Source organism: Hydractinia symbiolongicarpus, chromosome 5, assembly GCF_029227915.1.
Source record: "Hydractinia symbiolongicarpus strain clone_291-10 chromosome 5, HSymV2.1, whole genome shotgun sequence".
Taxonomy (NCBI): domain Eukaryota; kingdom Metazoa; phylum Cnidaria; class Hydrozoa; order Anthoathecata; family Hydractiniidae; genus Hydractinia; species Hydractinia symbiolongicarpus.
The window spans coordinates 3967589-3985047 of record NC_079879.1 but is presented as its reverse complement, the minus strand read 5'-3'; the positions used below and the strand labels follow the sequence as shown (position 1 = coordinate 3985047).

Below are 17459 nucleotides of genomic sequence, written 5' to 3'. Positions count from 1 at the left end.
AAAATTATATAGTTTTAGCTATATATTATTGGTCAAGCTTTTTTGTGTTGCTTCGAGCTGAACAGTCAGTACTGGTAAACAATTTCGCATATTTGTTTAGGTATAAATATTATTTTCCAAAAAAGTTAACAGCCCATCGTAACACTGTACTAAGCACTTAGTAGCGGCAAACTGTGTCGTGAATCTGAATAGGCACATGACCTTGTTCCAAAATAGTAGATCCTAACTTCAGTTTAAATAAAAACACAGTGCGCAGCCAAAACAATAATAAAAACACAGTTTACAACTTGATTTTACCCTGTTCAAGCGAAAACATCGCGCAAAATTGCTTTATTTTGCGGGAAAAGTTCCCGTAACAGTCTAAAAACTAATCGTGACACTGGGCTGACCGATTAGTACAGGTAAATTTTCTTGTATATCCATATAGGCTTAATAACCTTTTCCAAATCAGCTTTATTATAAATTCGGTTTAAATAAAATACAGGAAAACGCCTCCTGCTACCCTATCCAGTTAAAAAAATAACTCGTCAGTTTTATTTGTAGATCAAGTTCTCATGACAGTAGTAAAAGCTACTGTATTTAGCATAATTGCTTAAGAATATTGGCTACTTTTACTTTTAGGTCAGATATAAATAAACAGATAGCTGGATAACCACACGGTCCAAGAACGTTCTAAAAACCTTCAGCCACCATTACGTTAGATCGTCCACCGTCCAAAGACGTCGTCATGGCATAATTTGAAGCAACATCATAGTTTCCTGACTTTCTTAATTTTTGGCATTTCGGGAATACGGGCAATTTTCACGAAGAAAATGCAGAAACCAATAAAGGCAATTCTCATGATTAAAATAAACCAAATAGGGTCTAAATGAAACATGTTCTAGGTTTGATGTTAAATGTTTTATTTAGTCAAGAGAAATTGGGTGCGCGCTTTACAGCGCATTTCCAGAATGTTGTACTTCACAAGAATTTAAATTAGTTTAATGCCTTGCAGGGAATGAGTAATCTGCAGAATGCAAACACATTTATCCTGGGCGTTGCATTGGTCGTGCGATACGATCCCAGCTAGTCAACACATTAAGAAAATTGTAATATTGCGCACCTAACTATTCAGCTAGAAAGAATACAGATTACACATTGGATTCCTTTTTTTAATGTTGTTAGAACAGCATGAAACTTATGTCGGTTACATGAATCTAGTGAAAGTTTAAAATCGAAAATATTGTTTTTATTCTGTGGAATCTCTTAACGTGATGAACTTCTAAACAGCGGCATTGATAAAGCTAGCACAGTGGAACGATGCATCAGTTAGTATTTTATGTTTTATGTATTTTGTACGTGCATTATTTTGCTCATTGGCGCAGGTTCTCTTTGTATTTTTCTATTTTGTGTTCGTTGATTGACAAAGGCTGTATCCGTTGTTTAGTTTATATTTTTTATCTCTATGTTTCAGCTTAGAAACATCAAAAATACTGTACTTGACGTACCGATCTTCGTACGGTTATTCAGTAATTGCAGACGGAGCTATGTGCAGCATGCCTGCATGCGATTTGAAAACTTTCAATTAGTATTTTTTGCTGTCGCTGGGGACAAAGGTTGGAAGTATCATTGTAGGTAGCTATAAACCCGAAATAAAGCAACAAAGAATTTAAAATGGATGTGAAACCGTTCATTTTTGGAGGTTTGGCGTCAATGGGGGCAGAAATGGGTACTTTTCCTATTGATACAACAAAAACAAGGCTACAAGTTCAAGGTCAAGTAATCAATAATTCATTAAAACAAATGCGATACAGAGGTATGTTGCATGCAATGTACCGGATTAGCAAAGAAGAGGGTGTGACGGCTTTGTATAATGGTATAAAGCCTGCACTACTACGCCAAGCGACATATGAAACAATTAAAATTGGACTTTACCATGGAATCAAACGTTTGATAACAAAGGATCCAAAAGATGAAACTTTGGCATCAAATATGTTTGCTGGTATAATTGCAGGTGCTCTTTCATCTGCTTTATGTAATCCAACTGATGTCTTAAAAGTGCTTCTCCAGGCCCAGACGGCAGGTCAAGTATTATTGCTGGACTAGCTGGAGCAATAGCTTCAAATCCAATTGATGTTGTTAAGACACGAATGATGAATCAACGCAAAGTGGCAAACACATCAGCAACCACTTTGTACACTAGTTCACTAGACTGTGCTATTAGGACATGTAAAACCGAAGGTGCTATGGCTTTATATAAAGGATTTATTCCAACTTTTGTTCGTCTGGGTCCATGGAACATACTAAGATTAATGAGACGAAAAGCTACAAGTATTTGGGATCAATTATTGATCCTAAGTTGTCTCTAAATAACAACTTCGACTCTACATACAAAAAAGCATCTGGAAGATTCCGTTTACTGACGAGACTACGATCCGAAGTTGACGATACAACTGCTAAAAAGATTTACGAAACAATGATAACTCCAATCATTACATTCAATAGTATCATCAATTTGAACCTGAATAACACCCAGTTGAACAAACTGCAGTCCTTGGATAGACGTGCCAGAGTAGTAACTAACAACAACAGTTTACAACCCATTTACGACAAAATTCAACGAAATGCTTGTAATGTTGTCAGAAAATGTATTGATCGAAAAACATGCTCAAATTATTGGAACCACTTTCAGCTGCTAAACCATCAAAGACTGACTCGAAACAATTCTTATTCGCTAAAGTTACCAGCAGTACGTTTGGATATGGCAAGAAATGGTTTTTACTATATGGGTGCCAGTATATATAATTCTTTACCAATAGATATACGAAGGGAGCCTAGTTATATGAAATTTAAAAATAAATTGGATAACCATATTTTTTAATCGTTTGGCCTACTTACACACTTTATTTGGACTTTGGACCCTAACACAATATGAAGCTCTTAAACCTTGTCTAGTCTTCCTTATTTATATGTTTTCACCTCTGTTTCTCACCCTTTCTACTTGATGTTTTTAGATACTGCAAGCTTATGACATACGCGGTTTTGAATTAAAATGTTTTTTGCCGATTATTCATTCGACATTTAGCCGAAGGAAGCATTTGTGATATGGCATGTTTCATCTTTCGTTTCTTAGTATAGCATTTTCAATATTTCATATATTATACTAGCTTTGTTGCCTCACCCATTTATACCAATTATCTCCCATTTGAGCGCTTAACTCATGGACACCTATAATCTTATCTTTAGTGTATTTTCACCATTTCATCTATGTGCTTAGCGTTTTTCTTTTTGTTTTGCCTATTCCTTTTCATTTTATTGGATTTTAGAACATCGACGATTTTATATTTAATTGTATATAATGTAGAGTATTTGATTTTAATTTTAGCAGGACACATTTGAAAAGCAGAAATTTATTCTGAAATGTATATCCTGGGTAAATATTGATGATAAATAAATAAATAAATAAATAAATAAATAAATAAATAAATAAATAAATAAATAAATAAATAAATAAATAAATAAATAAATAAATAAATAAATAAATAAATAAATAAATAAATAAATAAATAAATAAATAAATAAATAAATAAATAAATAAATAAATAAATAAATAAATAAATAAATAAATAAATAAATAAATAAATAAATAAATAAATAAATAAATAAATAAATAAATAAATAAATAAATAAATAAATAAATAAATAAATAAATAAATAAATAAATAAATAAATAAATAAATAAATAAATAAATAAATAAATAAATAAATAAATAAATAAATAAATAAATAAATTCTATCGTGACCGCCGCCCCCGCGTGTTCGCAAAGTTGCGTCCATCTGATTTCCTGTGTACCGCCCGCGCACAAATCGAAGATTTAAAGCCTCATTGCTGATGAATGGATTGACATTCCAATCTTGGAACAGCTCACAATTATCGTTCGTACTTTAAACGATGCTCTTGTTGTTACTTAAAATGTTTGAGGTTTTTATAAAATCTCTAACATCAAAAGTGTTGTATTGTAAATAATAAAACTATTGTTAGTGCTACAAAGGATGCTTAGACATGACTACGGCTCAATCTGTCAGACACCTACTAAAAAGATGTTCGACAGGATTTTCACACGCATTTTTATGCCCATTTTTTTGACTTAACGATAAAAACAAAAAAAATTTAAATTTTAGGCGATACTATGGGAACTGTTGATGAGATATGTATTCTAATTTTACAAATATTACCACTTATCGGTTCAGTCTTCTATCCGCTTCTATCCAGTCATTGAGTAATATAGATAATATTACATGACATGAACAAGCGAGTTTATTTTAGGCTACGTTTCGACAGCTACAGCTTTCATCGACGGGCAATGATCGTAATCATCCTTGCCTATATATTATTTGAAGAGATAAATAGAGGATTGAAATTAACCAATCAAATCACAGCAATTAAAGTAATTAACTTTTTCACGGACCAAGATGGAAGCGATAGATTGATTAAAATCTTTCGTTTTTCTAAAAGTTCGCTTTATGTTACGTTGCTTTTTCTAAAATTTCGCTTTTTGTTACGTTTCTCCCGAACCATTTTTTGCACTTTTTCCTAAATGTTCGCTTTCCGAAGTGCGGGTAACCATATTTCTGGAGGTTGATAGGAAATACCATTGATATGAGTATTTCTGTCTATACTATTTATGGTTTCTTTTACTTTTTTTGCTGTCCAATCAGGTTCTCCGTGTATGATCTTTTTATTGTCCCAGTCTATAACATGATCATTCTTCCAGCTATGGTCCGCAATCTCATTTTTGTCTGTATCTGCGTTGCGTACGGCTCTTTTGTGCTCTTGCACAAGTTGTTTAAACATTCGTTTTGTTTCACCGACATAAACAGCATCACAATCCTTACACGGGATTTCGTAGACAATATTACATTGACTCTCTAGACATATTTCGTCTTTCGGATACGACAGTATACTACGTAGCGTGTTTTTAGATTGAAACACTAGCTACATTTTATGATTTTTCAATACCCGACAAAATATGTTACATACTGTGGCTACTGGTTCATTTTCCGCAACTCTCCGTCGCTGCTCTTATCAGTCCTTTTCTTGATTTCCCTCTCAACCTTTTTAATGGCCTGTCTCGAGTACCCATTTGCAAGTAAGGCGTTGTTTATATGAGATAACTCTTTCTTTCGGTCATTCTTTCCACTGACTACATTGACTGCTCTGTCCACTAATGAGGACAATACACTTTCTTTGCATGACATTTGGTGATTAGATATGTAGTTGAGATATTAATCAGTATGAGTTGGTTTGCGGTATACTGATACTGATAAGTTACCACCGTTGCGAGATACTAGAATGTCTAAGAAAAGAAGCGCACCGTTCTTCTCATGTTCAATTGTAAATTGAATCTTCGGGTGCAAATTATTGATATGTTCATAAAATTTGTCCAGATGTGCTCCTTTTATTATTAAAAGGACGTCATCCACAAATCTTTTCCAAACTCTTGGAGCGTGTTCTACAGTTGTTAAAGCTGTAGTCTCATGAGCCCGCATATATATTTCAGCTACCACAGAGGATGTTGGGCTACCCATAGCCACACCGTCAGTTTGCGTAAGGAGGTTACCGTCAAATACATACCATGTTTTTGTAAGTACAACTTGGACCAAGGACATTAGTTTGTCAATAGGGATGCGTGTTTTGTTCTCATGCTCATCATCATTTAACAGTAATTCCCTGATGATATAAATTGTGTCCTTTATCGGAACATTTGTGTAGTGAAATAACTTCAAATGATACCATACACACGTCGTCCTCGATCCGTATGTTTCTGATAAATTCCGAAAACTCTTTCGAGTGTTTACAGTGATCACTCTTTGTGTAATTGCTAAGAATAAAAGCTAGGTATTTCGATAAATTATACAAAGGCGATCCTGTACATGACACGATTGGGCGTATAGGAATTCCAGGTTTATGTATTTTAGGAAGACCATAGAATCGAGGCAGCCTCTGAAGGTCTAAGTTTGTAATACAGTCTATCATCAATGCTATTGTCTTTATTTAAACGTATCAGGATATTCCTTGTGTCATGCTTTGAGGCGTGCATATGGACCATTTTTAATGTGGTCATAACATTTATCAAGGTAATCATTTTTGTGTAAAATGACCGTCGTTCGACCTTTATCAGCTGGCAAGATCATAATATCTGATATAAAATCAGATATTATGTATTTTTGTCTAAAATGACCGTCGTTCGACCTTTATCAACTGGCAAGATCATATTATCTTTGTCCCTTCTTAATTGGACAGTGTGATGCGTTCCTGTTTCGTCATGTTGTCTTTTGGCACTTTCGCATTTTGTAGAGTCAGGCTAATTTTCGCACGGACAGTGTCTGCTTCTTCCTTTGACAATACTTTAATTGCCTGTTCCACACTCGCAAAAATTTCTTCAGTTGGTAAACTTGATGGAGTTAGACAATAATTATCCCTTTTGATAGAACACTGTTTGAAATAATATTAAATATTTATCTATTATTTCCTTTTTCAACTTTCTCGAACGGAGAACTAAAGTAGAGCAGATACAGATCGTCATATGTACATATCGATTAAGATCGCTAACAACGTGATTTAAAGAACGTTAAACAATACAAGTCGAATAGAGGACGCATATTGTTTTTAAATAACTGAATTGTATATCCTCTTTAAAGATTTTCTAATAATAACAATAACAAGTTATATACCACGCAAATGCGCCCTTTGGTTTTGGCAGCTACCATTTTGGTCTGTAGATTAATCAAAGTCACATTTGATTCTCAGAAAATAAAAATCAATCAACAAATTTAAACACTATTATAGACATGTGGATATTAACACAGTTAGCAAAGTTAATAGATGGTCTTACTTCTGAGTATTTTACTATGAGCAGTGTAACATTTTATTTGTTTCCAATGGCTGTACAAATATTTCTCAAAACCTGTACATCAAAATCAGTCGCGCTGCATTATTATCATGCTATACGCGTCCTTTTAAATATTGTAATACTATTATATTTAAATCAGAACAATATTTTAAGAAGTTAACACGCTATAAATAGTCAACTATTTTCATGCTCTGGAGACTTAATCAAGACCGATCTTCCTTCTCAGCAAAATATGAAAGTGAACGCTATAGTATAGCATGTTAAAGGAATAACGATTTCATTCAGGTGTAAAGTTGCTGGTACTGTTATTTTTTTACTTGTTTTTTGTTATTTTCGTAATTGAATTTCCGCGCCCGAAGGCGTAGGAAATTCTTTAAAACAAAAAATTAAAACTACTTTATTTTCAACACAATTTGGTACAGTTAACAAATAAAGTATGCTGAACATGATGGTGATATCAAAATTTTGATTTCTTGTTACCTAAATGTCATTCTAGGCAAAAATTTGTCCAAAAATTAAAACTACTTTATTTTTGACAAAATTTTGTAGAGTTAACAAAAAACGTATGCTGAACATAATGGTGACATCAAAATTTTGATTTTTGTCACCTAAATGCCATTTAAGGCCAAAATTGGTCCAAGAATTAGAACTACTTTATTTTCAACAAAAAATGGCACAGTTAATAAAAAAAGTATGCTGAAAATGATGGTCACACCAAAATTTTGTTTTTTTGTCAACTAAATGCCGTTAAAGACCATAAACGTTTCAATCGCAAGACTTTCAACCATGAATGATAGGCTGTATTTTTTCTTAGCAATTTTTTTTAAAATGTGAGTTTATTATGACACGTTTCGTTTTGTTTGCGTTTGTTGTAAGATATAATGTCGCTTGTGTGCTTTATCTTCAGAGCTTCTTGCACCAAACCCCTTCGAATGTTTGGCACGATAACACAACGAATTAGCAGGTTTTCATCAAATATTTTGGTAGTGAGCGGAAATTCTTAGAGCCCCCAGGGCTTCTTGTTGTTATTAAAATCAGATGTGTGATTACATTTCAATGTATTTTATTTTGTTAGTAAGTTCTTTAACTATTACATTTTCGTTTCCTGTTACACCTCGCCATAATTTTAAGTTATGTTATGTAGCCATGTAGGATTTGTAAGTAACTTCTTTCACTGTGTTGAAATTGTTTTTATGCATTAAGTATGAACATATTTACCTGCCAAAAAATACGTTTTTGTGAGTTTTTTCATACCTCGGTATACGTGATTATTAAATGCGATCCAAAGTAAAAAAACAGCAAAAATAAAAGCAGTAACCGTATTAACAGTTCTAAACTTTTATAAGAAAACATTACATTTTAATTCAGCTTAAACTTGTCTAAGAGGTACCACGTAACCCCCAGCCTGAACCTGAAGCGAAAGCTTATCCAAGCCAAACATATTTATATCCACTCTTCTTAGGGCCTGTATATTTATGGCCTTTTTGTTCTAAAAACTTTTCTCCAACTTAACGTCGTGTTTTAGGCGATAAAAATTACTTACACGCCCCTTCACCGAAAGCGTGCGGTATTAATTTTATACTAACTTAAAAGTAAAGTTTAGGGGATGGTGAACTTAAAATATAAGGGAAAACTTAATAATTATTAGTGATTCCATCTACAAGATTTTTGTGAAGTGAGCTAAGCGCAGCGGAGCCCATTTGACATTCAAGCGCATATTTTTTTTCTATTTTTTTACTATACAGCGGGAAAAAATCAATTCTTTAAAAAAAAAGTCGATGAAAGTGTCAGTTTTTTACTAGATAAGTCAAATCTCCTTAGTCTCGGTTATTCTAAATTTATTTCCTGCTTCCTTAAACGTTCTGCGGGGAACATGGTTGCTGATCTATTTAAAAATATCATTCCAATAAATTTGTGAAAAACAAAACAAACTGGAAACGTTTTTTTCTTGTTTATATGAGTTCGTAAGTTAAGTTGGTGTAATATTACCAAATGATTGGAATTTTATACCATCATCTAAAAACAAGTCAAATAAGGTTAGTAGTTCGAATAATAATAAGCTATAAAATTTTCTCCTTAAGACACAAGCAAGAAAAAATAGATTTAAGTTGGTCTGCAGCTTTTTGTAATTTTTGATAAGTATGGATTAGCTAGCTAGACACATCAATTGAGATTTTTAATGATTTTCTGATATGAATACACAGTATGATAAAAATCATCTTTAACCATAAAACAAATTGACCTGAATTTTTTCTATAAGCGTTGCTCAGTTCAATCCATCGCAGATTGTATATTGCGAAAATATATTTTCCAAGGGCTTATTTTTTGCAATCTGATATGTCGCTAGTGTCACGCCGGCACACAAATATCAAAAAGCAGAAAAAAAGCTTTGGGGAAAAGATGGCATTTTACTTGAGGAACTCCTTTTAAGGTCATATTTAAACTGTTTTTTATAGCAGATAAAAACTCTTTCCATATTTGTTATGGAGCAGAATAAAGTTTCTCACTTGCGAACATAGGAACCTGTTCCCGCTCTGCAACCTTTTATAAATTTGGATGTTCAATGTGATATTAAGATTATTACAGATGCATGGTTTTTGTCCTAGGTGCTAGTGAAATTTTTTACTGTTGTTACCTTGATTTTCGATTGTGTTGGTAAAGTCAAAAATTAACATTTTTTCGTTGTAATTATATCTTTAATTTTTTTGTTATTGAGTAGCCATATCACGTGGTTAACATATAACATCTTCGTTTGTCACCCTCACGTAAGAGTTTACATGTTAACGTCCCAGTTCTTTCCTAAGCAATTTTATAAAAAGTGACAAAAAGTTTGGACGAAGCTTATCTCGACATCTCAGTTCAACGTATTGGACGAAGCTGATCGTCCTGAACATGTTCAATCTGATCTCTAGAACCGTTGTCGTTAAAATTATCGTAAAGGCGAAAGTTTTTAAAACTTTGGTTGCGTAATAACAAGAATTACATTTTATGAAAGCAGACTAAACATGTCGAAGAATCTCTTTTACACTTTCTCACCAGTTTTGTTTTAATAATTTTAAGTAATTTTTATACAACGTTTTTTGACCTTGTTCAAATTTCTCTATGGTTAAAAAATATTTATTCTGATAACTATTGTGTTGTGGATGCTTGTTTAAACTAGAAACTGATGTTACTGACAGCTCGAGTTTATCACTTTTTCTATTGCAAATGTGGAATAACTTAAAATAAAACTCTTCATTAGCCCAAACAGTTATAGAAAAATAATAAATAGAAATGTAAGTTGATTACTAACAGAATAAAATTCATTGAATAAAAAAACAAAAATGCGAAAAGGAATTGTATAGTTGTGACGCACATGACGAACAGAATATATAAAGAAAACAGTAAGAATATTTACAGCATTCTATGCCAAACATGGAATTCGAAAAACACTGAGTGACCAGTTTAAAACTTTATTTTTCGATGTAACCACATCGGTTTTAAGTAAAACAGGGTAACCTCCTCATTTCTTCTTTAAAGCGCTTGATTTTAACAGACAAGCATGGATGATCCTGCAGCATTACAAAACGCAACATCACCAACTCTTTCACCTTCTAAGTGGTTTATGGAATTCAGATGGAAAATAATACTTATTGCAGCCTACAGTTTTGTGTTCTTATGTGGCATGGTTGGCAACACCGTTGTATTGTATGTTATACACCGAAAGAAAACACGCAACACAATGTCGGATGTATTGATCGCTTCTTTGGCTTTTGCTGATTTCTTGGCATCACTAAATGTACCGCTTGTCATGATATATGACTTACTCTGTCCTGCATGGCATCTTGGTTATGCTTTATGTAAAATTTTACCATCGATGAATGGATTTACCATATGCGCATCAGCATGGTCGTTAGTCCTTGTTTCTGTAGACCGTTTAAGGTAAAACTTTTAAGGAAGAATATCAACCTCACATGAACCTGATCTTTATGCCCATCCTTTCCCGACCCCGAATCAAGATTTAAGAAGGACAATAGTTACTTTCAAATGTTAAAAGGTTAATGTGCTGTTTCCAAAGTAATTTAAAACGAAGCAATTTGAAGCCATTCAAGGGTCTCGAAAAATGTATTTATGGCCCTTGCACTCTGAAAACCGCGTTTCCGGTCCTGAAATGTGCGCGTAAATAATAATTATCAATAAAGGTTTTTACAGCATATAAGATGGATAACCGGTTTATAGTCCGAGTAACTAAAACAACACCTCAAATATAAGTGCGACTTAGCTACGTAGTCGAAGTAAGGATCTCTTTATGTGCATTCGAAAGTGCAGTGTCTAATTCATTCATGACTTGTACTTTTATTTTAGGATTATATTGTATCCATTCAAAGCAAAGCTATCACGGTCCAACAAAATAAGCAGCGTGTGTTTTGTTTGGTTTTTATCCCTCTTGGTTACATATCCTTATTGTCATTTCCAGGAATTGAGAGATGATATATGTGCATCCATGTGGAGCAGCCAAAAGCAGCAGTTTATTTACTTTACCATTTTTATTATTGTTGTCAGTTTTATACCTGTTATTGTAATGGTCATAGCCTACACATTATCCGCATATCATCTCCATAAACGTGTGAAAATTCACCATAACAGCATTGCTACTGCCAAAAGAATTCAGCAAAATCGACGCATCACAAATATGTTTGCTTTAATTGTTTTTGTTTTCGTCGTTCTTACGACACCATATTGGATATTTGTGTTCCTATACACCGCAATACAAGCATTTGATTGGACAACATTTCAAACATACAACGACATGCTTGTCTCCTTGAATTATAGTTTGTTTACATTGTACGCATTCAACTCGTGTGTGAACTTTTTTATTTATGCGCGGATGTATCATTCCTTCCGAAAAGTGTTTAAAAAGTTTTTACGACACATTCCGCCGAACAACCTTTAATCTGCTAAAACTATTTTATAAGGACATGGCTTTCTTGTTCGAATATTGCGAGCATATGCATGAATTGTTGGAACATTGTGTAAAATGTAGCAACTTCTTGACCTGTTGGATGAACGTATTTGCATATTCTGGTAATATTTGAATAACTAACTACCTTTGTAATGCAATGTTTTCATTGAGTTAAATTTATCGTAATGTTTTAAAATTTTCTAATATACAATTCAGGACATAATATTTTAGCAAACACCTTTTTGGCTATTTCTCCAAGAAACAACATTGCTTGGCAAATACTCTGCAGACGGTACGCTGTAAAGCTGTAACCATAGCAGTGGTGTAGGCCGAGTGAACAACGCTGACTGCACTTTCCACATTAACCGCATTATGAAATGATCCGCTACGCGACCTGGAAAGGGTGCATAAAATCGAACGATCTACACGTGCTGCCGTTGACAAAAATTAGTACCAACATGCACTAAGATCAGAATTAAGTCAGTTGCGAACATAATCAAGTTCTGAGTGTGTGTTACTAATATAGAAACGGCTTTCCAAATTGCTTGTGGTTACGAGCTTTGAAATTCCGCCCAATTTATGTTCGGGATGGTGCTGAAGGAAATCGCTGGCATTACATTCGATGTTTTAATGTTGGGTTGAAATTACCTATAAATTCGAAATCAACTCAAAGTTTAAAAGATCAAACAATCTATCCGAGGATATCGAAATGGTATTTAAAACGATAAAGACACGACAAAGAAACATATTATAAATTTGAAGTGAAATAAAGGTTCGTCTGGAAATTATGTTCCGGCAAACGTATTAAAGCAGGTTGTTGATGCGTATACTAAAGACCATACTTATCTTTTCAACATTGAATGTGTTTACGAACAAAGTTTTCCTGATTTATTGAAATGTGTTGACGACGGCAAAAAATTAACACTTTAGGCCTATTAATATGTTCCTATCTGTCTCTGAAATATTTTAACGTGTTTTAAATAATCAGATATCAATTTTTTATGTTGTGTAAGATGTCACTGTTATTAAGTGGTTTCATGAAGGGCTACTGTTCACACTATGCCTTATTACTCATCCTGCGCGACTGACATTAGGATTAGATCGAGGAAAACATGTAGTAACTGTTTAAATAGATTTGAGTAAAGCATTTGACTGCATCATGAATTACTTTTTGCAAAGATGCTTGCAAATAGTTTCTCAAATTAGGCTTCACATGTTCTTTATAGGTACCTCACTAGTCGTGAGTAAAAGGTAGGTGGCAAATATAGCTCCTGATTTGATCTGTTTATTGATGTTTTTCAGGGCTCGATTATTGGGCATTTGCTTTTTAATATTAATTTGAACGACCTTGTGTTAGATTTTAGTGATAATGACGTAGGTATACCCCCCTATGCCGATGAAAATATCCTTTTTGCATCGTCTACTGATATCATAAAGGTGAAGCAGAAGTTAGAAAAACCTTTGTATTAGTATTTGTGATAGTTTTCTAGAAATAGTCTTCAACTTAATGTTGATAAATGTTAATTATTAGTTAGTTAATTTTAATGAGAAATGTTTTAAAATAATGTGAAATTGAATAACTTTTGACAACGCGCTTTCTTTCACAAAGCATGGTAATGAATTATTTAAAAGGGCCAGCGCCAAATTATCTGCTTTAAAACGAATATCGGTTTATGTCATTTATTGAACGAAAAGTTATAGCGAATTCGTTTGTAGCGTCAGAAAACAGATATTGTCCTCTCATTTACTCATTCACTACTAATTCATCTCTTACGAAAAAAAACAGTGCATAGCAAAGCTCTTAAGTTGTGTTATGACCCTGCACAAGAGAGATCCGCCTGCAAAAGAATGCACCGTCATTTTTGTGAGATATTACTTCAGGAGGAAATTAAGGCTAGAAATGGCTTAGGCCCATCCTATACGCAGAGCGTTTTCCTTTTATAGAAAGCTCACCATACAATTTGCAAAGAGGATTGTGAGACACGGTCTACAATATGTTTCTTATACTGGTGCTCAGTAATGGGATGGTCTTCAAGTGGCAATGAAAAGTGAGAAGTCTTTTAATGTTTTCTGCAAAAAGATTCGGCAGTTGGATAGTCTACACTGCAAATCTTTAGTTTAGGTTATGTAAAATAAATTTATTTTTACTTCTATTTTTAATATAGTTGATCTTAATTAGACGTAATAGGCTAACCAGCTTTCTTTCCAGAAAATCCAATTACTTAGTTTATAATAATGTTTGCAGGGAAATGGTTCAGTTAAATTTTATTTCCCTTATAACATATTGTACTTTATCGACTTGTAAAGTTATGTTATCTGGTAAACTGTTCTTTTTTTGTGGCTTTTGCTTTCAATCTTTCCAACCGACGCTGATAATATTGCGATATATTTAATGATTTCTAATTTTATAATTAATTTGTGTGAGAGCTAGTATTACAATTCTTCAAATCTGTTTTTTTCTGAGCATCCTAATTTTCGCATAATTTGTAAAAAAGAATATACCGCGCATATTAACTGATCGTGCAGCAGCTCCACGCAGAAATATTCCACAAGATCCACCATATTACCAGTCTTTTGATGCTTTGTAAATTTTAGTTTACCTTTAACATTTCTGCTTATATTTCAAAAGGCTCAAAATGACCTTGCTTCTATTTCTTGCAGGATTCTCGAATTGCGCAACATAAGAGGTGCGTGCGGTGGCGTTGCCAAAAGTAACTAATTTGTCATTTCGTATTATCAGCATATTATTATCACCTTTGCAAACAATCTTAACATTTTCCAATAACCTGGGCGGCGGTGAAATTTTCATCAGTTTATTGCTTTCAGGTTTTCTACATTGCATTGTTTATACGTTGTAATGATTTTCTTATTTGTGAAAACAATTGTCTTTGTTTCGTGAAGTTGTTCTGCTATATTATTTCATGAAATCTCTCAGTAACATGCTGAGTCCTGATCTACCTGCAGATGTCTCGTGGGAGGCAGATGTCTCATTACACTTTATTTTTCCAAACTTGAGTGAATTATATTGTATTGGGTTGATTGTAATTGCACAGAATGACCAATGTAATTTTATATTTCGCATTCGCTTAACCTTCTGTGGCCAAAAGGCTATTTTTTTAAGCCTGAATAATTCTTTTCAACAAAAAAATACTTTTTTATTCACTTGAATTAATTTTTTGTACTTTGTGTTGGGTCTCTGTTACATTTTTATGTTTTTTACAGTCAATTTTTTTCTTAAATGTCCTTGTTAATTATTGTTAGATAATTTTTAACATTGCAGCTAGTGTTGATTTAAGATATAGTTAACTCCCGGCAATTTGAACTTTCATTATCTCGAACCATTTTCTTTGATCCCTTACACTTTCCTTAATACTTTCTTATAAATAACTCCGGTTAAATCAAACCTCAGATAACCTCGAACCCCCCCCCCCTCCTCTGGCTAGCTTCTTCGAAAAACTCGAATATTTTGCTGAATAAGAAAAGGAAATCAAAGAAATTTATTTGTATATCTAATTTTAAATGTTTTCAGTTTTTATTAACTCTATGCCTTATCTATATAATAATACGCTTGTGTGAGTGACCATGTGAGTCCACTACACGCAAAGTACGGGTCACTTTCTCACGACGTGGCATTACGCTAAAAATTACCAAGTTAGAAAAAACGCAAATCAGGGGGTTATTACATAATAATTTAATTCTTCTTTCTTATTACCTTAAAAAATAAAACTCTATTTTATTGAAAACTTTATTTTATTTTAGTTTACTCATCATGAGGTTAGAATAAAGCTTATATTTGTTTTTTTTATATTTTCTATTTTTGTGCTCTGGGACCGAGGTTGCTTCTTTTTATAGAAACTTTATCGGATTCAAATATGAATGTAATTCGAATCTGAAATGTCAAAAACAAACTGTTGTGTTGTTGTCGAACGAGGTTGGTGTTGTAGTTAAAAGATATTTCTAAAGTACAATAATATAACGTCACAAAAAGAATTGTTTGGCAATGCATCAGACAATTGTAGCTATGCATCTTCAATTCGTTCTCTTTGTGATGAAACGAAGTAAATGACTGATTGGACTTTTATTCAGCCTTGCTAGCGACTTACTGAGAAAGCGAAAGAAAAGCAGCTATGTTGTCTAAATTAGTTGATAGGAAAATGAACTTGGGTTTGTAACGAGTTTCTAGCCGTTTCTTTTAAAGCTAAATTTTCCTTAAATATTAAGTTTCTTGTTGTGTCTGGTGCCAGGAAATATTTTCTTTAAGCACTTATTTTGAAAGAATATACTCTGAAAAATGGGTCAGAAGTTTAGAATACCCTAAGAATATGCCTAAGCTTGATAGTTTGTTTTAAATATAAACATTTGTATGACGCACAAAAGTTTGTGTATCAAACGAACTTTTTTATGTCCAAGCAATAGGCTGTTACATGTAGTAGAAATTGCCATTAGCTAGCTCATAGTAAATTATAGCATCCTTTATTTTATTAAGGCATTTTATATTTTCAGGCTTTAGTCATAGAATAATTAGGATAGTATTTGTCAAAAAAATAAAGAACATCGAGGCTAAAACTAAAGCACGCTATTCTTATAAAAACAGCGTATATATTTTAGGGAAGAATTTACATAAACTGTAAAAAGTAACTTTTCTGTTACTGTTTTCCACAGTGTAATACAGTGTTGATGTCGTTATAAAAAACCTGGACTTAAAAATTTAAATCAATGTTTACATCTGCTACGTTATGATCGTATGAAATATATTCGATGATTAAATTCGAAAACGATGCATGTTATCTTCTTTGATTTTATGCGTGATTTTCTTGATTATAAGTTTGGGTCTGTATGGCAAACTGTTCTTTTAATATTTTGGATTGAAATGTTTTAGTAGATATACAATATACCAAATGATTAAGTTTTTATATTTCAACTATTAATTTCTTATATTTTAAGTAAAATTTGCCGTTTGCCGTATGCAATAGACTGAATAGCTTATTTTGTATGACTTAACGAAAAATGTTGGATTTTTTTTTATGCATGGTATTCTCTTTTTCCCTGGTGTAATTCTGAAATAGCAAAGCATGTGTATAGTTTCAGCGTATTTCGATTTTTACGTAACGGTTGTTAGACACCTTTGATTTTTTCGGACATTTTCAATTTTTAGTTTATAGAATAATGCAGATTATGAGCAACCTCGACTGCAGGGCTTTTTCTGTTAAATGAAGTTCTTAGCATAAAACGGAAATTGTGTTTACGAAAAAGATGGCTGTTCTTTTTTAGTATTCTCTACTCTTTCCTTCAAAGTAATTCAAAATAAAAAGTATTCGAAGAAGAGCATGGTTTTATAAGTTAAGGTTTCTGTAAGGTTTGTTTATGTTTTTTTCAGTTTTAATGATATTATCAGGCGCGGATCCAGGGTTTGTCAGATAAGTCGCGTGACTAAGTATAAATTTGACGAAAAATGTTAGGCAAGCGAATAATGTCGACAATCCAGGTGTTGCAGACGGAGCGCGTTAAAAAATCACATGTAATTTATTTACGGCGCAAAGCCATGGTTCACAGCCCTCTTCATTTCGCCTATGGCGATGTTGACGTCAAAGTTGTGACGTCGCTACCATATAGACTGAGAGGGT

At 33.0% G+C, this 17459-nt stretch overlaps 2 protein-coding genes and 1 pseudogene across 2 annotated transcripts; 2 read left to right on the top strand and 1 right to left on the bottom strand.

Annotated features, from left to right (window-relative positions):
* The first annotated feature begins 1535 nt into the window (after window positions 1–1535).
* LOC130645907 (kidney mitochondrial carrier protein 1-like) lies at window positions 1536–4259 on the top strand (annotated as a pseudogene).
* Window positions 4260–5265: 1006 nt separating this feature from the next.
* LOC130645906 (uncharacterized) lies at window positions 5266–5649 on the bottom strand. Its single transcript, XM_057452031.1, has one exon. The coding sequence runs from the start codon at window positions 5647–5649 to the stop codon at window positions 5266–5268; it is 384 nt and encodes a 127-aa protein (XP_057308014.1).
* Window positions 5650–10126: 4477 nt separating this feature from the next.
* On the top strand, window positions 10127–16562 carry LOC130644253 (neuropeptide Y receptor type 4-like). The gene is made up of 2 exons (XM_057449786.1): window positions 10127–10814; window positions 11238–16562. The coding sequence occupies exons 1-2, from the start codon at window positions 10435–10437 to the stop codon at window positions 11824–11826; spliced, it is 969 nt and encodes a 322-aa protein (XP_057305769.1). The 5' UTR covers window positions 10127–10434; the 3' UTR covers window positions 11827–16562.
* Window positions 16563–17459: the final 897 nt, after the last annotated feature.

Excerpts from the sequence above, each read along its gene's own strand:
- LOC130645906 (XM_057452031.1), bottom strand. The coding sequence starts at position 5,649 with ATGTCCTTGGTCCAAGTTGTACTTACAAAAACATGGTATGTATTTGAC.
- LOC130644253 (XM_057449786.1), top strand. The coding sequence starts at position 10,435 with ATGGATGATCCTGCAGCATTACAAAACGCAACATCACCAACTCTTTCA. Across the intron at positions 10,815-11,237 it reads GTTTCTGTAGACCGTTTAAG|GATTATATTGTATCCATTCA; the intron begins GTAAAACTTTTA and ends CTTTTATTTTAG.